At 41.9% G+C, this 25,884-nt stretch overlaps 1 protein-coding gene across 1 annotated transcript; it reads left to right on the plus strand.

The window, feature by feature from the left end:
- The first annotated feature begins 5,046 nt into the window (after positions 1–5,046).
- Positions 5,047–25,884, plus strand: CRTAP (cartilage associated protein). The gene is made up of 7 exons (XM_068202589.1): positions 5,047–5,566; positions 9,013–9,162; positions 9,760–9,931; positions 12,395–12,523; positions 13,455–13,600; positions 15,611–15,694; positions 25,185–25,884. Exons 1-7 carry the CDS (start codon positions 5,120–5,122, stop codon positions 25,242–25,244), a joined length of 1,188 nt encoding a protein of 395 aa, XP_068058690.1. The 5' UTR covers positions 5,047–5,119; the 3' UTR covers positions 25,245–25,884.

Raw genomic sequence — 25,884 nt, forward strand, 5'->3', positions numbered from 1 at the left:
AGAGATGCCAGGAGCCTGCAGTTGGCACAACAGTGGCTGACAGGACTTGGGTGTTTCAGGAGCAATGGGGGCCAAATGCCCATCCCCCCAACCCCGTAAGAAGCTTCTGGGCAGCACCCGCATCCAGGGCAGGAAAACAGGCTTTGGCACATCAGGTCATGCAGAAGTGCATGCAGGAAGGGCACTGAAGTTCTGCCAGCTTGACCAGGGAGCAGCAGTACCCGGTGGGGAGAAAGCCGCGGCCTCTCTAAGCTCTGCACCCACGACGACTGATGCAGCTGTCGAGGGAGAGCTCTAGGGGGATCCTGCTGCCCCCCAGGCGTGAGCTGCAGGCTGTGGCCCGCTCTCGGGGCAGTCCCAGGTGACAGCAATGAGCACAGGTCTGGGAGCTGAGCGCAGGAACTCCTCCACTTAGTGCCAGAGCTGCACTCTGAGGAGGTGAGTAGTTATACACTATATACAGGTGTATATCTGTATACTTATCTATTTATCTGACCACTTAGTGCAGTATAAATTAGAGGGTTTTTCCTCCAAGCTTGGTGTTCACAGCCCATCCTTGTGGCCAAATCCAAATTCTTTCTCAACCGTTCAGTGTTTGGATAGTTGGCATGGGCTGATCCGTGTTTGTGCTGGATGTTGTAATTGCCTGGGCTGTTGAGAGTTTTCAAGCTTATTTTCTTCCTTTTGTTCTCCCCCTTTTTGAACAGAAGGGACAAAAATTAAAGACTTTTTGATTTCCAGGTTGTTGTAGCCTAAAGAGGAGCTGCCATTCTTCAAGGAAGGAAAACAGGGAGATAGATTTGAGGAGTCAAAGAATACCCTTCATTACTTTGCAGGATGTTTGAGAGATGAAAATTGTTCCTCTTTCTGCTAGAAACTTGCTGCTTTTGACTTGAAACAGATTTAAACTTCCAAAGACACCTGAGTGATGCTGAGGGCAGTAGGAGGATCGCACCTCACAGCCCAAGGGTCTTACTGAAAACTCAACCTTCAGAATCAACTTTGGCAAACACACAGTGGGCAACATTTCACAAAGGTCAGAATAATGCTTCTGGGTTTAACAGCATTTATGGAATTAAGGGAATTAAGAATGAAAATTTGTTTTTTTCTAACTTCCAGGGTGTTTGACACAACAGGAGGAAGAAACATGTACATGAGAAGCCACGGCCTGTTGGAGGAAAGGTCTCTCCCCAAGATTAAAGCTTAATTTGGGGGTTTACTGGGGATAGAAAGAGTTTGATAGGGAAACTCGTGAGATTGCTTTTTTACTTAGTTTATTGTCAAGGGTTATTGATTAGTAAATGTAAGAGTTTAGGGGTTGCTATGTTAGGTCTTTTTGCCTTTATTAAATCATGAAATTAAAAAATGTCACACTCAAACCAGACAGAAATTCAGAAAAGTAGAACTGACCAATTGAATTAGAAATAAAGGAATTAAAATGCCTGGGTTGTTTTCTCACTTCCAGGATGACTACCACAATGAGAGGAAGGAACATTTTTTGTGAGAAGCCATCACCCGCAGGACAAGGAAGCGTGTTTTGCCAAGACTTAAAGAAGAATTTTGGGGCTAACAGGACTTAAAGATGGAATAGGGAAATGAATGAGCTTTACTGTCTGCTTTTGTGATAAACATATGGACATATGCCACATTCCAGATGTCACCTGTCCTGTTTTTTTAACGTTTGTTTTCTTTTTATTACTTATTTATGTAATTGTGTTTTGAATAATGAATGTAAGAGGGTTTGGGTTGGTTATGTTTTATAATATGTTTTTATAATGTTTTATAATATGTTTTATTATATGGTTTACTATAAGTAAACCATATAATAAAGGTTTTATTAAGTTTCATAATATGTTTTTTTTAAGTTAAACCCAAATTTGTTTGCTTCCTTCATGTTCCAAATGCAGCACCGATTTGAAAAAACCCAGGCACTCACTTTCTTCCCTTTGGAAAGAACCCAGCCCCTCGCTCAGTGGGTGGGGAGTATGAAGGTGGATCCTTCTTCCTCCATCCTGTGGGATTTTATAATTTATTCCTAAGAATTCTGAAACATAAGCTTGAAACTGCCAGCCCTTCAAGCCTGGGGACTGACCCAGGTTTAACTTGTTGCTGCATGGAAACTCCTTTGCTTTCCAGTTCAAATGTCAACATTTCCTTCATTTTGCTATTTCAAATCCTTTTGCCATGGTGTTCCCTGGGGGTGGATGCCAGAGTGTTGCCTAGTTTATTTTACCACCCTGTGCTGCTCCCTGTATTCCCTGTGGTGCTGCAGCCCCTGCTTCTGTGGCTCCCCTCACTCCTGGGAATCTGACTAGCAGCACATTGCACTCAGGTTTCAGGCCTCCAAAGACAAGTAGCAGGTTTTAGTCCAGTAAGACAGAATGAGTCAGCCCCAGATCCCACTGCACCATCCATGGTCCCCTGCCTGCCTGCTTGTTTGAAATGAGATAACTTTCCTGGTTATTTGTTTTAATTAACTTTTTGATTAGTTGTTTTAAAAACCATAAGTAGTGTGTTGGTCTTTAGCAGTGTAATTTTCCATTTTAGCCAGCATGTAGCTAAGTTTTTTTTTACTGACTGTTATTGCTAGAGTGTGATTATTAGATCTCCAAAAACTTAAAGTTATGATGAATTAATTCTGATAAGCTTCACTGAAAAAAGCCCTTGGGAGTTAAAGACTGGACACCTGGAACCCAGAATTTATAGCCCTCCAAGGACATGTGGAAGTAACCAGAAGATAAAGAAGAGACTAACAAAGGTGATTCAACATGTTTTGGAGATTCTCTGTCTAGGAAAAAGATAATAAGAAAATTAAAAGATGTGGACTAGTTAGCATGAGAAGTGAGAAATCAATAAACAATAGAAGATAAAACAATAATTGATGCAAAAAATTGTGTAATTTAGAACCAATGAATATTAACTTCTTTGCTAAAAATGTATAAATAAGTGAAAAGTTTTGAAAGTCATGTGCATCTAAGTGGAGTACCCTGACCTGGAATAAACTAATGCCTATTCCCTAATACTACAGAAACAGTGTCAGAGAGTATAATTTATCTTGATGTTTTTAACAACATATTGGCAAGTCTCTGGGTATCAGCTGGCAGCAAAACTCCAGAAACTGTCAGTGAGAAAGAGCAGGAGTGACTGTGGGAACAGGACAACAGGCATTCAGCACAAATAGTGGCAAAGTGAGCAACATCCACATGCACACACAAACCAGACTGTTGGACTCTTTCTCCTTCTGGGGGCTCCTCCTGTGGTGTGTAAGCTCCCATCTGCATCTTTGTTACCCAATAAGGTTTAAAAATGGGATTCAGAGTGTTTACAGCCATCTGCCAGGAAAAACAGGAGAATCATCCCTATTCCATGCAAAGACAAAATGCAGAGTCCATGCTGGCAGTGGACTGACATACAAAAGGCTGGCAACAAGCCAAGGTTGAAAGCCTGGCTGGGGACACGTTGGTGCTCAGCCCTCCTGTGGAAGGGAATCAAACACCAGTGACCTTTGATGTCTGAGGTTCTAGGTTTCTCAGCCATTCAAGAAGTGTGAAATAATAACAACTACTTAGATACAACATTTCCAGCACTTGCACCTGCAGGTGATTTTGGGCTCAGAAGGGCAGGCTCAGCTCAGTAATTCATGAGAGCCCCTGCTATAAGGGTAGCCACTGCAATGAAGAATTCTTGAGCAGTTCACCAGTCTCCATCCTGTGGCTGCCTCTGCTGAGAAATGTCAAATGACAAACAGTCCAAATATTAAGTGTTTCTACGAAATAATTTTCTTCATGATTGGTCACTTAGTTCACACACCTACATAAACACTGATACTCAGCCTAAGAAAGCAAAGGGATACAGAACTATTCTTACTAGATCCAGAAAGCACAGGGTTAAATGTCACCTAAAGGAAAGGTAAATACTGGAACTGTTAGGGGCTTGCAGGTTTTTCTTGTTATTTTATAGGGTGTGGGGGTTTTGTTTTGTTTTTAATTACCTGTGACTCCTCAGTTTAAAAATAAAAAAGAACAGACAAAGACCTGGGCCTTCACTATTTGTCTAGTTTTGAAGCCATTTTAAATGGCTCTACACAAGTTTTTTCCAAGCTGGAGGGTTCTCCAGCCCCAGGATTGCCACTGATCAGTGCGTGGGTCCCCCAAGAGGAGTGGAGAGAGAGCAGCTGGTCCAACTCGGATTGTGAAATCTGGGAGGCTGCGTATTGTCATAATGCAAATAATCTCTATGTGTCAGACCAAAATAACAATTCTAAAGAATTATTTGATTAGATTAGGAACTTTCAAGTTTTTTGGATCTACAGCCACAGCTTTTCCCGCTTACTAATGATTATTAGTTAATTAATGTAGCTGGACATCAGAAAATGCCCCAAAGCACTGCACAGAACCAGTGGAGGACTGTTGGCATTATATAGCTCTATAGCTATCATTTGAAATATACTTTTCTGGCAAGTATCCAAAAAAATGCAAAACCACTTCCCTTATAGATCTTCTATGTTTTTTTTCCTGAGGGAACCAAACATCAAACAACAACAAGAGGCAGAAATAGTACTTAAAATGCCTTCTAACACCGTATCTAAAACTCCAGTTTCAAGGAAAATAATGTCCAGAATTCTAGGAGTATTCCAACAATGCACTTATTGCTCGTGATCACAATATGAATGTATGAACCTATGTCACAAATTTTGTAGATAAACACACACCAAAAATTTTTTGAAGGGTACAAGAGATTAATTTAGAACATATATTTTCCAAACAAAACCCCTAAATTGTGCATGGCGAAAAAAGCAATTCTCATAGACACTAGGAAAACACATCAACGAAAGTTTTCCTTGCAGACGCGACTGCTGCTGGCACCAGCTCGGGCGACAGCTCCAGAGGGCGCCCGGAGGAGCCGGCGCTCCGCTCGCCCCGCCCCGCCGCGGCCGCGCTCCCTCCCCGGGGCCGCCTGTCCCTCCGCCCCGGCCCCGGGACCGCCTCTGCCCTGCCTTCGCCCCGGCCCGCCCGCTTTTTCCTTCCCTCCTCCCGGCCCCGGGCCGCCTTTCCCGGCCCTGCGCCCCGCCAGCGGCAGCGACGTGGTGCTGTGCGGTGGCGGTGGCAGTGGCTCAGCCATGTGGGTGGCGGCGCTGGCGGCGCTGCTGGCGGCGGCGGGGGCGCAGTACGAGCGCTACAGCTTCCGCAGCTTCCCGCGGGACGAGCTGATGCCGCTGGAGTCGGCCTATCGCTACGGGCTGGACCAGTACAGCACCGAGAACTGGCCCGAGAGCGTCAGCTACCTGGAGGTCAGCATGCGGCTGTACCGCCTGCTGCGCGACAGCGAGGCGTTCTGCCACCGCAACTGCAGCACGGCCGGGCAGCCGCCCCCCGCGCCCCCCGCGCCCGCCGGCGCGGCGCTGGAGGAGCTGCGCCTCCTGTCCGGGGTGCTGCGGCGGGCGCAGTGCCTGCGGCGCTGCAAGCAGGGGCTGCCCGCCTTCCGACAGGCGCAGCCCGGCCGCGAACTGCTCGAGGAGTTCCAGCGCCGCGAGCCCTACAAGTACCTGCAGTTCGCCTACTTCAAGGTGAGCCCCCTCCCCCGCCTCTCCTTGATCCCTCCTCCTTTCTCCTCCCCTCTCTCTGCCCTGCCTCTGCTCCCCCGCCTCTGTCGGAGGCTCTCCTCAGAGTCTCGCCTGGTGCGGTGGCACCCTCCAGGCACGCCCAGCGTGCCTGTCAGTGTCGTGGTGGAGGGGGAGAGCGTGATCGTCCCAGGACAGCCTCGACAGACTCCAAATGCCTCGTGCACCCAATGCTAGAAAAACCTCCTGTCCTGCCGACCTCTCACCTGGCCCTCGGAGCAGGTTACTCTGGGCCACAACCTCGTTCCCCATCACCTCCTCCACACCAGTTCTCATCTGCCTCACCTCCGTTTCTTCCGTGCCCCATGGTCAGTCCTTGTCCCCATAGGCTGCGAACCCTACACTTTGTAATTCTCTCATTGGCAAACCTTTCTCTGGTTTCCTCCCACTGCTGTAACCCACAGCGGGATTAGTGTGTGCCTTGTCTTCCCCCTGCTTTACCCACATACCATCATGCTCGCTCTTCACCCATGTTTTACAGCTCATCTAGCACGTCCCCTAGAATGAGCCCTTCCAATTCTTCCTAGACATCTGGCCCCTAGAAGCTACCTCTGTGTCCAGTAGCTGTGTCATTCCTGCCCCTGTCATCTTTCCATCCGCCTTACTTTCTAACCTTCTCTGGAACCTTTTTCAGACTCTTCATGTCACAGCTCTGCTATTGCAAATGATCTGCACTACTTCTTCTCCTTCAGCGTGTCCACCTTCTTCACTTGCTCGTTTCTGGTCCAGTTCTTTCAAGTGCCGCAGCCCCCAGCCTGTGACTTGCAGATAGCCTCATGCCTGGAAAACTCCAGTTTCATTACAGCTGCAAGAAGAAACAAAGCAAAAATTGGCTGCTGAAGTGGGACACTATAATGCTAGCCTGGAATGGTATTTACCTTTTGCTCTTGGGTCAACCATGGCTGGGGACACGCTTCTCTCTTAACAGATTTCATCCTGTTTTTCTAGCTTTTCATTCTTCTGTCCAGGGTCTAATTGATTATTTTCTCTCTTCTCATCTTTACCTTCTGTTCTCTATATCAAGGTCCATCTCTTCTGCCATCCCCTCAGATACTGCAATTATTTCCATTTGAAATAAACAGGGCCTCTCTGTTGGGAGGAAACAAGCTGAGCTCCTTGGTTAGATTGTTTTCTCTTTCAGGGCTTCACTCCCAGCATATCCCAGTATACATTACATAGGGTTGTATGCTTGTGCATTATTTTGAGATTGCCTCTTGAAAACACGTCTTCTAAACTGTTGCTGTGCCCTGTTTTTAGGAGTGCTGTTTCCTCAGCAGTTTTTCCAAACACTCGCAGGGAAACATGTTCTCATAAAACCAGAACAGCATCCGCATGCACAGTATCACACTGGTGTCTAATGCCTTCCCTAAGACCATACAAAAGAACTTAACTTGATATATTAAAGCCTCTGCCTTTTCTTTTAACTGAGAGGCAGGAATTCCTCGAATTCTCAAAGCCATATATGGATACCAAAATGACATCACCACAAATGTTTCCTCTTCTTATCTTAATTTAACTATTAATCCCCCCCTTTGTGGCACATACAAAGTTTGCACTGTACAGATAACACCAAATATAATTTCTTCTTATAATTTTGAATACAATCAAGTAACTGCCAGGTGTGAGAAGGAAATTGGAGGAATCCCTCCCCCTCTCTTTTAACTCTTTTTTCAATCACATTTGCATTAACTTTGAGCAGCGTGGTTTGGTGGTTTTGCCTTTAGTGTCTGTTGTTTATATTGTGTTTCATTCTGGATTTGCAGTCCAGTTCTGAGCCCTTATCTCTCTCGGGGAGTTCTAAATGGGCCTTCTAGAGCTACAAACTCCTGCATCCAAAGGACTTTTTCCTGGCTGGTGGTTTCTGTGAAAGGAATTTTCATTCGCCCACCCCTCCACCCCCGCAACAGCATTTATAGTAGAGGAAGAAGCCGGAGGGAAACGCTTTATGTAATTTTTTAGAGTCACCATGTGTGTATTCAGGTGGGCTCCGCAGAGAAATTTGCCACGTTGTAAGATTCTGGGAGTAGCTGTTCCTGCGCTGCTGCTTGCTCCTCTGGAGGGAGCTTTCTCAGAGCCATTGAGTTCACTTAGGAGTGTTTCTACAAAACCGTTTTTTATTTTTTTTTTTCCTACGAGGTGAAAATTGAAACCAAGAGTGAATCATGGACCTAAGTAAAAATGAGACTTGTCAGCCTACCAAAGAAGCAGCTTTACAGCTACAGCGCAGAAGAAACCAGGCATTTGACGAAAGTGCAGCTGAGATTTTTCCCTTTGCATTTAGCACGGTCGGGGCGGATTGGAAACACATAGTTTTGGGGCAGCCAGGAAGGGCAGCTGGCAGAGCTCCTGTGCTGGGACACTCCTAGCGGCCCAGCAGCACTTGGTGGGTTGAAGTTTTGCTCCTGTGCAGCCATCTCTCAGGTTCCTTTCCAAAATGAAAGGGCACCTTTTGTGGGTGCAAGCAGAAGCGTGCGTGTGCACACTGTGATTCTTGCTCGTGGTTTCAAACATGTGCTGCCAGAAGCTATTTCACATGTGAGGTGGAGTTCTGTATTGCCTTTACATCAATACACTGAACAGCCTAGAAAAAGGGTTTAAACAGTTCACAAATACCCCAGACTTTTGCTTTCTCTCTCACTCTTCCTAAATATGTGTGTATATACTATATAATTTATGAAAATGTGCATGTGTGTGTATATATATATATAAAGTTTTAAGAAATCATAGATGGCATGCACACAGAAGTACATATGTGTTTGGTACATGCAGTTGTAAAGGAGAAATGCATACTTCACAAAGTCTATCTAACAGGGATTAAAGTTAGTTTAAAAACGGGCACAGAAAGTTGCTTTAGAACACAGTTTTTGACCAAGTCTTTGCAGTATGTTCTAACTTTGTAATGCCACCAGGAAGATATATTATTGTGCTGCTAGGCAAATAAGTGACATAAACACATACAAACAGTGAAGAAAGCAGTGATGACTCCTGACTACTATCCATAGGTTAGCATCAGTACTTGCTGTGAGATTAATCCCTCCCAGGAGCCCTGGTATTTTGCCTTGTCAGCTCTATTAGCAGGGCAGGGGCAAGGGATAGAACCTAATCTTTTTGATTCACAACAATCATCTATGCTATCTGCAAGAATAATAGACTTGTAAAGTTAATGATTCACAGTGATGGAGCTAGGAGTAAAACTGAGAGGAATTGTATCAGTTTTACTGTACCATTGTATCTGCTGAGACTGTGCTCTCAGTAGAAGTAAATTTGTGAATATAGACAATGCAAGAAAAATCATTGAGAAAACTGGGAACCTTTGAACTGTTTTGTTTTGGTTTAATTTTTTCTCCAGTTAATCTTTTTTTTAACACCTTCTTTTCCCTATCCCTGTTTAGGCTAATAATCTTCCAAAAGCTATCGCAGCAGCTCACACATTTCTTCTGAAGCATCCAGATGATGAAATGATGCAAAGAAATATGGCCTACTATAAGAGCATGCCTGATGCTGAGGAGCATATTAAAGACTTGGAGACAAAGCCTTATGAGGTATGCTTTTTATTCAGGAGAGTCTGCTCTTTCGGAGCTGTTCTATTACTCTTCCTATTGGGTGAAATTTAGGGATCCCATTTGCTTATGTGTTCTCAGTTCTTAATCTCCCTCTTTTTGTCATCTCAGTCATCTTTGTTCTGCCTTCTTGATGCATTCAGTAATTCTCACCTCTCCTGCACTTCATTGTTCCATAAATGAGTCACAGCAAATCAGAGAGTGGCATACCTGAAAGCTGCTACACTGCTGGAGCTAAGCAGGTGCCTAGTTATCCAAATTCATGAGTGCTGTAGTGGCACAACTGAAAATAGCTCAGACATTTGGCTTTAAGATTCCATTGAAAACCTCTCTCACAGCCTGCGCTTTATATTCACACGATTGCTTCTGTCCAGCAGGCTTTTCTTTTGATTGGAAATGGAATTACATACCCTGCTCTCTAGGAAATACCTGTTAAAATCCATTAGTCTACTGTATTTGTTCTCACATCATCTGGAGAGCAGCTCATACAGAAATGTGGAGACATCATTTACTGTATTTGAGTTTACACAACACTTCTCATGGGTCAGTTACTGCTGATTCATTCCTGCCAATTTTCAGAACCTCTTTGTCAGGGCTGTGAGAGCGTACAATGGCGACAATTGGCGGACATCCATCTCAGACATGGAACTGGCTCTTCCTGATTTCTTCAAAGCCTACGATGACTGCATAGCAGCCTGTGAAGGCTCCCGAGAGATCACAGATTTTAAAGACTTCTATCTTTCTATTGCAGGTGAGTGGTTATAAAGCATGAAGGAAAGATGTCCCCAAAGTGCGTTTCAATTTATTCATAGGATTGGTTACCCAAATCCTGTTCTTCAGTTTAGGCCAAGAGGAGTTTATTAGATTCACTGAAAACTGTTTGAATTCTGGTTTACTTTTTTGCTCTTGTCAGTGACATAAATGAGGTCTATCAGGAAATTGGAACAGAGATCTTACATTAGCATGGAAGTTCTGTGTCAGAGTAACTTAGTTGTGTAAATAACAACTGCTCCATCTGGGTAGCAGTGGTCATCCAGCCACGTCTCTTGACCATCATTTCAGTATCAGTTTGGCCACCTTTGAGGCTCAGTGGTTAGTTAGCCTGCCTTTGAAATCAGCTTTGTGGTGTGTGTAGGTCTGGTGATCTGCATCTCCTTTCTCATAAGTATGACAAGATTCTGTTGGCTATTTTTAATCTTTCCTACATTAGAGTTTCACTAGTAGGTAATGTCTATATTTTGTGTGTTTAGCAAAAAAAAAAAATACATTGTTTTGCAAAGGAAAAGGGACATCAACTTTTTTGATTGTTGTCAAAATGGCACATGCACATTTCCTATGCTTTTTGGCAGCAAAAGAAACAAGTAATCTCTCCAGTGCTCTAACAGCTCAGTGTTGTTGGCAATATTTTTGTGGAGAACATCTGCATGTTTTCTAAATAAACTTAGAAATTCTCTTGCGCTTTTTATGTATTAAGTTGCCCTAAGGAAAAACATTCCAACTTTTTGTCCTAAAGCCATAATATGTCTTGGTGAGGGGAAGCTTTTGTGAAGTATGTTTATACACGTGCAACTTCAGTTTTTCATGGTGTGCAGCTGGTATCCACCAGTACAGCTGACATGGAGTAGCTATTGCAGGCTATTCCTCAAGCCTTGACTTGTTCTTGGGCAAAACATGCAGGTGTCTAGGATAGCAGATACAGAGTGAAGCACAAGTCACAGGAGGTAAAGCAAGAAACGCAGACTTTCTTCCCTAGTGGGTCAGAGCTCTGACATCAGGACAATCCCCAAGCCACTTTGAAGAGTAGTGTCTATGCTCAGTTGTGGTTGACACTTACTGTCACCCTCCTTCCTCCTTGGAAGGGAAGGACAATTCCCAGCAGCAGTGATGGGAAGGAAAGGCAGGAATTATTGCATGATGTCACCATGGCCATGTTCATGCATTTCAAGTATTTCACTCATGAGATAAGAACACTCAAATTTATTTGCATTGCCTGGGCTGAATCATGCTGGTGTTCCAGGGAGAAATATTCTGCCTCCAAGGGTCTGTAGGAAGCAGATGTAGCAGTAAGTGTTAACCAGAAGTATTTGGGTCTTGCACTAGGTATGTATTTATCACTGAGCAGTGAGTTGTGTTAGGAAGCCAGCAGTCCTCATTGCATGGGATCACTTCACTGGGGGACTCACATCTCTGGCTTTAACTGCTGGCTGGAATTGAACACTATTGTGTCCAGATTCCACTGCTCTTGTAAAAGATGGGCCTGGGAATTTCATTTGGCCAGTTATTTTTAGTTAGTTTCAGCAGTTATATTTAATTAACCTCAGTGTTCTTCATGTTAGGAGTTGTCAGGGATGAAAAGTGTTCTTTGTCTTGGTCAGAAATTTGCTGCACAAGCTTAGCTAACTTGCTTTCACCTGCCAAATGTGGCTAACAGGGAAACTAAGAGTTTAAAATATTTCTTTTCTGTCCTGTAGATGAATGTGATATATCCAGAAAATGCTTGAAACTTTTTGCTGGAATGTTTTCTTGAAATGTATTTTCTTGACGATAAAATCACCTATAGTCCTATATTGCATTAGATATTTAGCATTTTTTAGGCTGGGTAAGCTTGTGCATTTATATGTTCCTGGCTGAAAGTTTTTTTGTGGTGAGCAGCATATTCTCCTCTTTCTTCTCTCTTAAAACATCCAAACTCTGGGCCCATAACACAGCCATCTCTGGCTGTTTATTTTGCAATCACCTGCTGTATCTGTCTGTGACACAGTTGTACTCAGCAGCATGGCGACCTTATTTGTGCCATAGTGTAATGAAATTGCTAAGGTTTGCAAAATTTAGAAAAGGAAAGAAAGCACTGTGAAGTTTACAGCGAGGACATAATGCAGTGCTGTGTAATACTCTATAAAACCCACCAACCACATGCTGCCTGTAGGTGTCAGTGAAACCTAAGTGCTCAGTTCTCTGGAAGTCCAGCTCTGATGCCTTAAAAGTCAGCCACACAGATTTTTACAGAAGGGCCTAGTACCAACACTTGATTCATGCTTCAGATGGAGTTGTACTCAGTACTGGAGATTCTCAGTACTTCCAAGCAGCAAGATCCAGATGCACAGGACCCAGGAGAGCATTATAAGGCCAAATTTTGATGGATGACTAATGGGAGTGATTATAACAATTTACTCTGTGCTACCCATATCCTCTGTTGCTGTTTTCTTCCTTCCAGATCATTATGTTGAAGTCCTTGCTTGCAAAGTGCAGTGTGAGAGCAATCTGACACCCATTATAGGAGGCTTTGTCGTTGAAAAATTTGTAGCCACCATGTACCACTACTTGCAGTTTGCATATTATAAATGTAAGTAGTAATTTTTTGTGCTTAAATAACACTGATGTTGGATGATGTGGGACAGATTCCATTCATAATCTTTTCCCTCTAATTTTATGCTTTAGAATGCAAGTAGCGGCCTCCAGAATCTGCATTTTAAACTGTTCTGGGACAGAAAATCTAAGTTTCCTGGTGTCTTTTGCACCCTGTTATCATTGCAGTTAACAGACATGAGACAGAATTTTTTCCACAGACAAGCATACAGAGTATTTCATACTATTTGCTTTTTCCTGGTGATTCTTATCATCCTGTTAGAATGGAGCTAAATGGATTTTGAAGAAAGAGGGGACCACTTAACAGAAAGCGTAATGTTTGGTACTCAGTGGTGACATATTTGGTAGGTAAATTAAGCAGTGAAAGTTGTGGTTTCTTGAGGAGCTGCTTGCACTGTGAAGAACACATGTAGCCCTTACAGCTGTTCCTGCAGGCTCCGATATCAAAGGGAAGACACATCAGCTATGTAGCATCGAGCCATTAATGACTCTTGCTTGTGTTGTTTGACTACACACTTTACACCTTGACTCTTCCCTCTTTGTCAATCCTAGTACAGAGAAGTAGGGAGGGGTTTAATATATTTTTGTTTGTATTTTAAATAAATGCCCCAGTGCATATCACCAAGCTGTGGGCTGATACTGGGATACCTGGGAGGAACATTTGGTTAGGATTTTCATAGAAAACTATCAGAGGTTGATGATTATGATGATTTTTGAATTGTGGCCTTATGTGTTTCAGAACAAAAATAGCTTATAGTTTTGGGGGAGCAATTTTTTTTCCTCTATGCAGCTGGTGAGGAGGTAGAGTATGCACTGTGTTTCCATTTGAGTTTTCCAGAGCTTAGATAATAGCAGGAATTTGTTCATTTACCTTACCTGGATTTTTTTGGTGTGTGTTTATTAATTAGTGAATGACATGAAGAATGCAGCTTCTTGTGCTGCCAGTTACCTTCTGTTTGACGAGAAAGATGAAGTAATGAAACAGAACATGGTCTATTACCAGTACCACAAAGACAAGTGGGGACTTAAAGAGGAGGATTTTCAGCCCAGATCGGTAGGTGAATTACCTAAAATGCCTTCTAGACACATTGAAATTTTTCTCTGAAACTCAGTAGGAAAATGTGAGCTATCTTCTGATTCTGGAGTTTAACATGTCCTGTTTTATTAAAATCATATAGAAAGTTGTACACAGAGATGTAGTGTGTCATGTAAACAGTGAATGTCATTATAACTCTTCCCTTTTTGTTGAACTATACTATGTTAGCATATAATATATGATGAGAATTAAGCTCATGCTGGTACTTCTCCGACACTTGGGCATATTTATATCTTTATGTACCTTTATAAATAAAGCAGCTGGCCCCTGAAATCTCTGATGATGAAATCTCTGAGTGACATTCAGGCTTTTGTGAATCGTTATTTGCCAACACATAGTTGCCCACTCGCTTGTTATTTCAGGTTCTGTGGGCATTGGAATGTGTCTGAATATGGTAACTCCAGCTAAACTGACTTTCCACTTACTCCATTTAGAACCCAGTTGGGTGGATGAGGATGGAAAAAGGCCCAGGACTGTATTGCATCTAATTATCTAAATTAAAATGCTTGCTGTAAAGAAGACACCAGTCCATCCAGCAACAGTTGTCATCTGGCTTTGGAAAACTATTTTAAAAATGGGTTTCCATGCTGTTCTTAAATTTCCATGTCCAGGGAAATTTTACAGCCTGCACTGTGACATCAAATTGGATTTTGCAATGTTTCTTGTTACCAGGATTTAAGTCATGCAGCTAAATTGTGACACTCACTGACTGCTTAGGCATGTCATATGGGCTGTACAGCTAGTTAGTCATTAGCAATACATGTTCCACAAATTAAATTTAGTTCCTTCTAGTCATGCCTCTTAGAGCGCACACTTTATTGGCACAGTGGGAACCCAGGCCTGCCCTACAGGGCCAACTGAGACAAAAGGCAGCAAAAATGCATTTGGTTCTTTCAGGCAGCAGCAGCAAGTCTGAGCTCACAAGGGAGGAGACTGCTCCTTTGTCACTGCTTTTGGGAACAGAATGGTGCTTTATAACCATATTGGAGACAATGTTTGGTGGTGGTGGGAGTGAGGGGTAGCAACAGTATGAAACTGCAAACCGCAGACACATTTGGCACATGAGTGCAGAGAGGTCAGAACAAGGCCCCTACACATGCACTCTGAATGTTTCATTGATAACTTCTGGAGCTGGGGACTACAGATAATTTGATTTTAAAATACAAAATATTAAATGCACACAGCTGTATTTTCTTGTACTTTGATCTATGTAGCTGTAAACAGAAGTTGCTTGCTGCCCTAATCACTTGCCTTGAAAACCATAATGCCTCTGGTTTATTTTCAAAAAATGGTAATGGGGTGACAGCAACATTTGGCTCTGGCACTAAGCTTTAGATGTTCTTGTGAAAGAGGGAGTCTCCTTTGGGGAGTTTTCTTCCCCAAAAGGAGTTAGACAGAATAATCAAAGTAGATGGCAGTTGGTACTCACAAATGTGAGAGTATGAGACTGAGCTACCCTGTGCTGTCTGGGCACACAGCAGAGAAGTGAGGAGGGACAGGTGAGTGACCTTGCAGAGTTACCCTAGCCCAGACTGGGCTGGTGAGTCATTATCATGCAAAACAGCTCAGTGTGTCTCTTTCCCAGAACTGCCTGCTGCCATAGCCAGCACAGGGAGACAGAGGCTTTCTCCTGTCCAAAGCCCACTGGAATGCAGGCACAGGCTACTGCTCAGCCCTGGCAGTCTCATTCCCTATTCTCAGGCTCGCCAGTGCTTTGAAACATGAGAAGGAGGAGAGTGCTTTGTTCTTGCAGTGAGGGAGCCTGTGCTTAGGAAGATCCACAGAAGAGTTTGGAATACTCTGTTTGCTGTTCTGCTGTTTCCTTTCTCAAACACTGTGACCCCTGCCTGGGATCTACCTTTACTAGGTCTGGGCGTGACTTCACTGGGATAGTTTCAGGAGGCATGTGATGACACTCACCAGTCTTGCTACCCTAAAGTAACAGAAATGTGGTTTTTTTTTTGATAGGAGGCGGTTCGATACCACAACATTACCACACTCCAGCTGGAAATGTATGAATTCGCGAAGGAACATCTGATGGATGATGATGAGGTGAGTTTTCTAGAAGTGAAATCAGGGTCAAAAAAGCAGCAATCACCTTTAAAGTGAGGATGATATGTAGCTGTAATTCCAGGATTTCACTAATATGGAAAAATCTTCTTGTAACCACGACCGATTTATAATAAATTTTTGTTTGGTAAGTGGAATATAAGAACAAACCCGAAGAACATCATGTACAATTTAAAAAACATGGACAGAATTAACACAAAGGTAAATACATAATGCACTGAGCCCACAGAAAAGAAAGGAAACCCAGTTTTCGAGTTGTAACACCAGGGGGCAGAGAAATGGTGCATATATATTTAAACCAAATGTTTTTCTGGGTTTGGTGTTTTGCGGGGGCCAGGAGGGGGTGTGGATTTTTTTTTTTAAGTGTTATTTAAATTAGACTTAAAGGTCCTTATGGTTTTGTCCAGAAGTAACCACCTAAATTGTAGTTTTTGTCCAAAGGAAATCTTGTTATCTGTTATTTTTTTCTGCTCAGTGGCATTTTGGTCACCCATTAATGCTTTTTAGATGGTTGGAATTCACGGTCAAATAACATATAATGACTACTATTTGCACTGGAAAATATGTAAGAGGGATTTTTTTATTTTGGTGCAAGAAAAGTAGTTTAATTGTTGAAAGGGCGTTTCCTTCCGCAGCTGAAATTAAAGTATCATTTATGGGAGGTTTTGGATTGCCTTTTGCTTTGTTTTTAGGTCCTTTCATTTAGAGGTTTAGAAAAATCTTCAAATGATGAAATGTTGCTGGCATTGACAAAGAAAGAGCTGTGCTCAGTTATGATATGAGGCAAGGGTATCTGTAATGAGCACTGCCGAGGTCTTTTCTAGTTAGAAAAGACGAAGATGGTTTAGGTTAAAAAATAAAAACACCTTTGCAATTTTTGTTATTCAACACATAGGGAGAGAGAATATTTTACAGCAGAGAAGTAATGTCTGTGCCGCCTTCAGTATTCTTGTGATCTGAAAACGACTCTATGTAAAATTCCATTGCAAGGTTACCAGACTACAGGAAGACTTTCCATTGTGATAAAACCCCCTGAAAGACAGTTTAATAAGCTTGCTTTAAGGTTAAGCTTAGATGAGGACTAGTCTGTATGGATTTTCATCAAGGTGTGAAATTCTTGAGCACTTTTTATATTCCCTTGTTGGTTTGTGCTTTGTCCATGATGTTTTCTTATGTTAGGCATCAACTTAATTTGTACTTTTTTCTTTCTTTCCTATCTGCTGCTGCTTCAAAACACGGGGATGAGTATTTAAGGAGGGGGTGAATAAGTCCTGTTTGAGGGTTTTCCCTATATGTTGGTAGAAGAAGGGGGGTTATAGAACAATCTTCAGCCTCCATCACTGTGTGTAGAATAAACAAGCATTCAGTTGCTGGCATTCATTCCTGTAGCCCCTTTCACCAGGGCAATTACAAATGACCTTGCAGACTGCAGGAGGGTGGTGCAGTGTAAACCTCAGTTTAACTTCTGGGCTGACAAGGAAGTCACATTACACTGGATTATATGTTTGGATTAAACAACCAAAATTACTGGGCCTGCTTATGCTGCAGATATCCCTACCTCACACTCTCTTTGTTTAGGAAAGTTACCATTCTCAGGGGAAAAGCTGAAGGGCTTCTGTGCCCTCCCTTCCTACGGCCCAAAAGCATGTAGGGGATGGAGGCTGTCCATGCCTCTGGCTTGGCTCTGGCTTTTGGTAGTGAACTCATAAATCCCTGGCTACCAGAACTTGTCTTTGTCTGCAGGAGACTTCCAGGGAGTGCAGACAGAGCAGGAATAGCATAAAGGTAAAACCACTACCTTGCAGTTTCTGCTCTATGGGCAGGACCTGGTAGTATAAGTGGAATTTTTATTTTGTTTAATATTTCTCCTGGCACAGATAGAAAAGTTTGTTCCATAGGAATGTTGAAAACTGATGAAAACCCCAGATAAGGCATTACAGTAAAAACTTTATTAAAAATTGTTAAGGAAGGAGGCAAGCTCTCTTCTAAGTGCACTCTGTTTATTTAAACCATGTGCTCCTTGGGCCATAGGCCATATTTTTTGTGAGTTTCTGTGGTCCATGTTTGCTGTTTGTGAAGTTTCTTGTGGGCCAGTAAGATAGCCTGCAAGATAATCTGTAGGAAAAAAATAATTCTTTTTCCCTTGACAGAAGCAAAAGGCTTAATGTGGCAAGAGGATCAGTTCCTATGTGAGTGTCATTATTTTCAAGTGGAGAATCTCATTTTATCTAGACTTCTCACTGCTCCTGTATCCCAAATCATCCATGTGTCTTTCTAAATCCCCTCAGCAAAGCGAGGGAAAACATTTGGTTTCGACAGGAATACATAGCAGTAATTGCAGAGGCTGGAAAAGGCAGTAATGATTTTTGCATATGTTACTATAAGAAATACTGTCCTGCTTGTGTTACTCTATTAATGTTTTTCCACAAGGAAATGAAAAACTCTTAATTCAAACATTTAACACAGTGGAGGTGACAGAATATTAGCACCAACTTGCTACAAATTACTTTTAAGAAAAAGTAATTATTCTTAAATATCCTTGCAGTTTTCCACAGGGGCGTTAAAAGAACATTACAGTGTTGTCATCTTGGTTGGCCATGGATAGACAAGCTTCTTGATTTCTGTTCAGATGTGTAATGCATCAAGGCTATCATGGATACAGCTCCTGGTACTGCACAGATTTAAGTGGCAAACTGAAATGCTGTTAAGAGCCAGACACTCAGCTAGTGTAGATGTAACTCCACCACCACACTAATTGTATGAGACATATTTTTGGCCCATAAAATCAGTGTCCTTATGGAATTTTTTGGGGAGAGAGATAGCTACTTAGCTGTTCTAAATTACATAAGAACCACAAGTATTTGGCGAGGATGAGCCTACAATGTGATTTTTCTCTCAGTACTTAATCAGTAGGTGAAAAGCTGTTGGCAGCTTTGACTCACTTTTTTTGGACCTCTTTCTTTTTATTTGTATATAGTATGTGTTCCATTTGTGTAGTGGCTGAAATTAAAATGCTCTGTTTCGTCACATCCATGTAATGCAAAGAAGAATAAGTACTGAACTAACGTGACTGGTGGAAAGAGGACATATGGAATAGCATCAAAACACAAGGGCTCCAGTGAAGTACTGATAGCAAATAGTAATCTGAGTTCAGCCTATTTTTCTCTTTGGGAATTGCTAACCGCATACTTTGAGATTTATTAACTCACTCCCTGGATATGTTCAAATGATTTACACAAGTGTGCTTGTAACAGCAAGCTGTAAGTGCAGACCTGTAAACCCTGCCCTGCCTATGACTTCAGACCAGCACAGCTCCAACAGCACTGCTGCCCTGAGAAGAGCTGGCGGCAGCTGTTTCAGAGAGAATTGCCAGCTAATGGGCAGTGTTATGGTCCCTGTTCAACACAGACTTTTAAAAGAAAAAATAAGATGAGGTTGGTATTTTTTTTTTTCCATCATCATTTTCTGGTGGAGATTCTTCTCATATGGCTGGGTCTTTCTGCTTTCTCCTCTTGCTTCTGCACTGCTGGATGTGTGTCTTGGTCAAAGGTGTTCCTGCTCTCATTTAAGCCATCATGCATGGGAAGCTGCCTGCCTGGTTGGGCTTAAATGCTAGGATGGCCCCAAGCTGCAGGTACTGGCATTAGGAGGAACTTCTACTGCCCAGATTCTCTTGCACTTCTGCATGCAACATAAAGCAGGCAAGAGAGCGTAAGTAGAGCTCAGAAACAAGGCTGCTGGAAGGCTTCTGCTTTCAGTGCAATTGAAGCAATGTTGAAGTCCCTCTGAAATTGGGTTGACTCAGGTTTTATAGGTCTTATAAATAAGTTAAAAGGAAAGCACATTTACTGGTTTACTGTAAAATACTACTGTAATAACTGCAGTGTAGGGTAGTCTCCCATAATATATGAGAAAAAAACAGTTAAAGGTTCAGAATATATCGTTGAAATGAAATGGAAAAATATTTGAGAAAGTAGTTAATATTCATGTAAAAGACAACTAAGTTCTCTTAATATTTAAGAAAAAAAGCCCTATAAGCATGTGGCAGTTGGTCATACTGTCGACTAAGTATCTGAAAAAGAAATAAATTAAGGGTCAAATAATTTTTCTGCACAAAGAATTGAGGGGTTTTCTTATTTTTTCCCCAGCTAGAATGTGAAGAATGTCCAGTATGGCCTGTACGGCTCATGGAAGTTCTGGCAGGTCTTTGAGGTGGTTACAGTTAACTCTCAGGTTTTAACTGAAGGTTAGATCGAGAAACTTTCCCTTGGTCGAAGGCTGAATAAACCTTTCAGTCTGAGCCACTCATTGACACGTGCCTTACTGTTAGCCTGAAATAATGTTTTCCCTCTCCAAAACATTACTGGCCAGTGGGCTTTGTGGTCTATGTGCAGGCTCTGTCAGGTCCATGGAGCAAATGTCCTCCACAGTCATCCATATCAAACCTTTGTCTTCACTCTTGCAAGGTGCTTATTTGTTCTTGAACAAAATCTGCTGCTTTTCATAGCCTAATCATTGTGACTACTCCCATTACTCACTAGGGTAGTTACAGGACAATAATTAATTACAGGGCTGCTAGCTCCTCACCTAGACGCCACTCTTCTCACTACCACAACCTGATCACCTACACCCAGTACATGAGGGAATCGAATCTGTTGCTCTCACTGTTGAACAAGTTTCCAATCATTGAAGTCTTTGAACTTCAGCAAAATTTGAATTTTTGCTCTGAAGGACAACTGAGGGACATTTTGTGAGATAAATATTTTTCTTCTAGGTCATAGATTATAAGGAAACAAAGATCCACCCAATTCTTCATGCTCTGTGTGTTGTCTCTTGAGGCTGTTGGATGAGTTAGAATAAAAGCAGTTTCCTATACATTAACTGGTAATCACACATAAAAGCATGTCCAGAATAATAATTTTCTGTGGATCTTAATTAATTCTAGAACTTTGTCTTTTATTATCTTCTCTGTTACTTCCGTGAAGAATGAGATATCCCACTACAGTCCATACGGAATCCCTATAGGAGAGGCCATCAGCAGATCTGCATTGGAAAGTGTGAGCTATTACAAGAAAGCTAATTGTGTCCCATAACCTTTCCTGTCCACACTGAGAAAGGGCAGAACAGATTATAGGTGGAGGCAAGGACTCATGAATGATTAATGCTTGCATTTGCAGAAGGTGATTATTACAAGCAGTGGCAAAGTGTCTGGGTCTGTCAGTGGGCAGTGCAACAGCTGCTTTCTACTGTTTTTAAATGATGCTGCTGAAAGAAAGTTGGTGCTGGACAATCAGGCTCAAGTGTGCCATAACAGAGCCAGGTACTTGTTGCTACTTCCTCTTTGCTGTTTTATTTGAATAGTTGGCTAGGAGTCTCCAAAGTACAGTTGTTTCTCTAAAAAAGCTGTGTTTTGTGAATGTGAATGTGACATTTCATGTTGCATAAGGAAGGGCCTGGCTCAATGTATATCATGGTCTTGGACACTCAGTACACTGATATTGTAAAATGCAGGCGAGCCCAGTAGGAAGAAATGATGATGTCCAACTCCAGCTCAGAAGGCTGAATGATTTCTTTATTATAACTATGCTATAATACATTAATATACTATATAGAGGAAGATACAAAACTACATACCTACTTTTCTAACTACCATATCTAACTAATAACAGCTCGTGACCCTGTTCACCAGAGTCCAGACACTGGTGGACCTGATTGGCCATCAGGCTCAAACAATCCTCACCAGAATCCAATCAAGCAATCTCCCCAGGTAAACAATTCTCCAAACACATTCCACATGGAAAAAACAAGGAGCAGAAATAGAAATTGTTTTCTCCTTCTTTCTCTCTGTGCACCTCTATGAAAAATCCTGAGAGAGAGGGAAATGTCTTACCACACACTGAGGTACTAAGTGAGGAGTTTTGCAGTCTTCTCCTTTTTAGGTCTTTTTTTTTTTCCAGGGCTTTGCTTCTCATATGATGGTGCCCCAATCTCACTAGCCTGGCTTAGCTTATTCAGAATTGACCAAGAACTCTGTTTTTAAGATTGTTTTTATTATAATCCACCTACTCACATACCCTTGGTAAAACCTTGAATTAATTACTGTGGCACACAACTTGTTCTTTCTGTCTATGCCTGTATTTCATTGTTAATCTACACCAAGAGTGCTCACTTTGCATATCTAACAGATAATTAGAGGTTCCAGTTGGACGGATCAGCTTCTCTGATTCCTCCTGCCACTCACACTAGTCTGGGAACATTCCCCTTTTTCTGCTCGATATCACACCTCTTGTATTTCAGGCTATACCTGTTCCATCTTTTCCCATACATCCTTGGTCTGTCAGTCCCACTTTCCACTGACCATCCCTGAACTGGGAGAGAGAAGAGGTTGGAAGCACAGGAAGGGAGGTTGTGGGTGCCACAGAGCTGCTCAACCCGTACCTGGCCAACCTGGAGGACACGACTGTGGACTGAGGGCCGGGCAGGGAGGAAATGCTTCCCTGCAGCTGACCAAGCAGCCCGTGTGTGTGTACTTCCCACTTGTTGGCTGCCTGACTATCACTCCTGTACTGGTCTGGCAGCAAACCCTTCTCTTCCCGAGCTAGCCAGACTTCACCTCCTGATGTCCTACCTAGCAGCAAGACGTCAGCATCGCTCTTTGGGCCATGGATTGCTCACCACGATTGACATCCGCGCTGGGCTGGAGCAGTGTATTTGTGTTACCTGCCTTGGAGCTGGTGGCCGATGTGCCCTCGAGTAGCTGGCAGCAGAAAGAATTATAGGTTTGCAGCTGACTTTGCATGGAAAATTGGATGTTCTTCCTGTAAAGGTAGGGAGGAGCCAAAGAGCACAGCAGGTGAGAGGAGGGACTCTGTCTCACTGAGGGAGTAAATCATATCATCAAAGACTCATTTCAGACTCCAGGTCTGCAGGCATAAATCAGCACAAAGTTACTGGATATCAGCTGAGAGAAGGCTTCTTTCCCTGGAATGAACACCTGTGGAATATGCACTGAGTTCAGCTAGATGTCTGGTGCAGTGTGAAGTGAGTGCTAATGGGACAAGGACAGTGCTGGCCTGGTCACAGCTGCCTGTGTGACAATGTGATTACCTCCTCTGGGGCAGAGTTATCACCTTTTCATTGGGCTGCCAACCTCTCTAGTGACAGCTTGCAAATGTTTCACATTCTGATTGTGAAGGCACAGGCAAAAATATTTTAACTGGGGTTTTGTCTTTAATCTGGAGATTTTGCCTTTTCCAAAATAACCAACATACAGGCAATTACTCAGTTGTATTGCAGCATATTTTATGTATATTGTTTCAGCAACTGTTTTTATATTTTTGCTATATTTCAACCTATCTTATTCCTTGGTACATCTACTTAGACCACAATAGCTTCTGCAATGTTTTTCTTTAGATCTCAGTTTCAGACACTAGAGATTTCAGATTTCAGGTTTGTTTAGGTTTTTTTTTTTTTCCTAATATTGTTGCATTTAAATATCCTTTTTCATTTCTTACATGTTTCTGGATTTGAAAACAAACCAGAAATAAAAACCTTGAGTTTTGTCTGTATGTTGTGTCTTCTGTCTTAGTGATGAGTGTGACAATAATATGTTGGATAATTAAATCTTTTGATTTAATTCAAAGCACAACAAATTGCCATCCTTCAGGATTTGCGAAAATCGCTTCATAGTTTCAAAATCTCGGTGGTCTTTTGAGATGGAGCTGTGAAGCAGAGAATAAGAACAGCAGTTATTTCAGCCAGCTTTCCTCCTGCTTTTATTTTTGTTTGCTTAGTTTCATTACTTCTCTCCTGACTAGTCATACTTCCTAAAAGTGTGATGTTAATACTTTTTAATCACAATATCCATAATAGCATTATTGTATTCCAAATAAAAAAAGTTCTCTATTTCCTCATATTGTTTTCATTGGCAGAGTTTTAATGCCCTTTTCTCACCAGAACAGAAAATGGTAAAATTTTGACTCTCAGAATGTGTCTAGAAGATGCTGTCTTTTGAAGGAATGCTTATTTAGACAAAAATGTCCTAAAAATGTAATTGGGATTGTAAACATCAATTGAGCAGACTCAGAAGCCCAATACAGTTCACAGACTTGGAATGGGTGGTGAAGTAAAGAAGGGAAATGAGCATCCAAACAAGGATGACTTGCTTTCAACATAACTGGTAAAAGTTCTCATTAATTTAAATATGAGAGTGAGTACAAGCTGATCAGGTTTTCCAGCAGAAAATGACAATTTATTTTGGAAAAAACCTAAATGATATCTTACAACCTTTTGGACAGTAGTTTTCTGTCAAGAAAGAAGGGACAGAAAGGTTTAAAGAAAACAGAGTTAAATTAAGAGTTTATCAGAACATTGTAGTTACTAGAGTAAAAGGTTGGAAATGTAGCATTGAGCATCTGCATCTCTCTACTTTTAAGTTGAATCAAAAAGTGAAGATGGGCACAGGTATTCCTACAGGGTCTCCCCTCTCAGGCAGTGTTTCTGAACTGTGCATGGAAAGCAAACCAGAAGATACTGGTGTTTCTGAGGGTGCCAGCAGATGGGCTGTTACAGGCAGTTGTGAGTAGTAGGAGATGCTGCTGCGCAGTTGCTGTTGACCACCTGCTTTTCACCACTTGAAGGTGTTACCTTGTGCTAGAAGTGATCACAGAAGGTTTTAGCTCAGTTACTGTAGTTTAGTTGACAAGAGAGTAAGTTCCAGCCAGTGAGGCTGTATAATCCCAGAGTGCTCAGGCTGGAATGCAGGAAGACATTTTACTAAGGTATAGGACATAGAACTGTGTTAGGAGTAGTTTAAATAAAGTTGGATTGCTACATTGTGTTGGTGCCCTGTTTTAGCAGAGTGGAGCTTGTAAATTTTCTGGTCTGAATCTAAACCCAGTGTATTTGTTTCCAGTATGGGAAACATTCTAGTATCTCTGGTTCTTCACATTTTTGCTGCGTTGAAGCATGGCTTTTGAAGATCTGTGGTTGAAAATGGAGAAGGTGTGTTTTGAAGGGTGTGACAGGGGATGTAAACAGTTAGAGCAGACATACAAAGTCAAAGTTACGGTTCTACAAAACGCTTTGGCTTCGAATTTTGAGGCTTTCTAATTTTTTTTTAATGTTTTATGGCATTCTAGTAACTTCCTAATTTAACAGGTGCTTTAAACATTTATTCCTCTCCAAGTTTGAGGATTTCATTGTCTATTTAAGTACCTGTAAAAATATGAGAGAATTTACTGTGACGTGTATAACATTTTCTCCTTTTAAGGTCTGTGTCGCTGCAAGTCTTGTGCTATGCCAGTATGAGCCATTTACCTGCATTTTATAGATTTGTTGCACTCGTGTCTGCATGGAGGTGTTGAAAATATTTGCACACATATTATTACAGTTTATTTTTTTATTAAAATAGCAGAAATTTCCCACCAATTTTGGGGGTTAATTTATTTCTGTTAAATTTAATAATTTCTAGGGTGAAGTTGTGGAATTCCTTGATGAGCTGTTAGAAGTGGAGGAAAAGAAGGAATCCTGATGAGTGAAACCACCACGAAGTATTTTACAGAAGTGAAGACTCACCATTGCTCCTTATTATTATTTTTGATCACCTGTAGTTTCAGTTAGATATACCTCAAAGGTGCTTCTTTAAGCTGCACCTTTTGTCCCAAGATCCACTCCTGAAAGGTCACTTCCGTGCTGCACTGACTCTTCTGTGAGCATAGCTTTTCACCGTGCAGAACTGGTGCACATGAGTTTCCCCCTTGAGCTTTCTTTCCCTTACACAAACACAACAAAACAGTATTTCTGTTTCCTGGGATAACACTAAGGTTCCTCATTTCAGTGCTGTTCTACTGAGTTGTAGCAGTACGGCTAAATTCTCAAGAACTTTTGACAGATTATGAACTGTGAAAGACGTAACAGTTCCTCTTTCTGGGCTATGAATTGTATTATTTATATATGTCTTTTTATGTGATGGTGAATAAAGTGATAATGAATCCCAGTGCACCTGAAAGATATTAAGGTACATTTAGATAGCTGAAATAAGGTGTTTAACAAAGCACAACTAACGATCTTGTAAACATTGCTTAAAGAATTCTGAAAGCAGTGTTGATCTTTCTTGAAAACTAAATTAAATTCCACTATGTGAAACTGAGAATAAAAATACTTTTTTCTTC

This window comes from Anomalospiza imberbis, chromosome 1 (assembly GCF_031753505.1).
Source record: "Anomalospiza imberbis isolate Cuckoo-Finch-1a 21T00152 chromosome 1, ASM3175350v1, whole genome shotgun sequence".
Lineage (NCBI taxonomy): Eukaryota > Metazoa > Chordata > Aves > Passeriformes > Viduidae > Anomalospiza > Anomalospiza imberbis.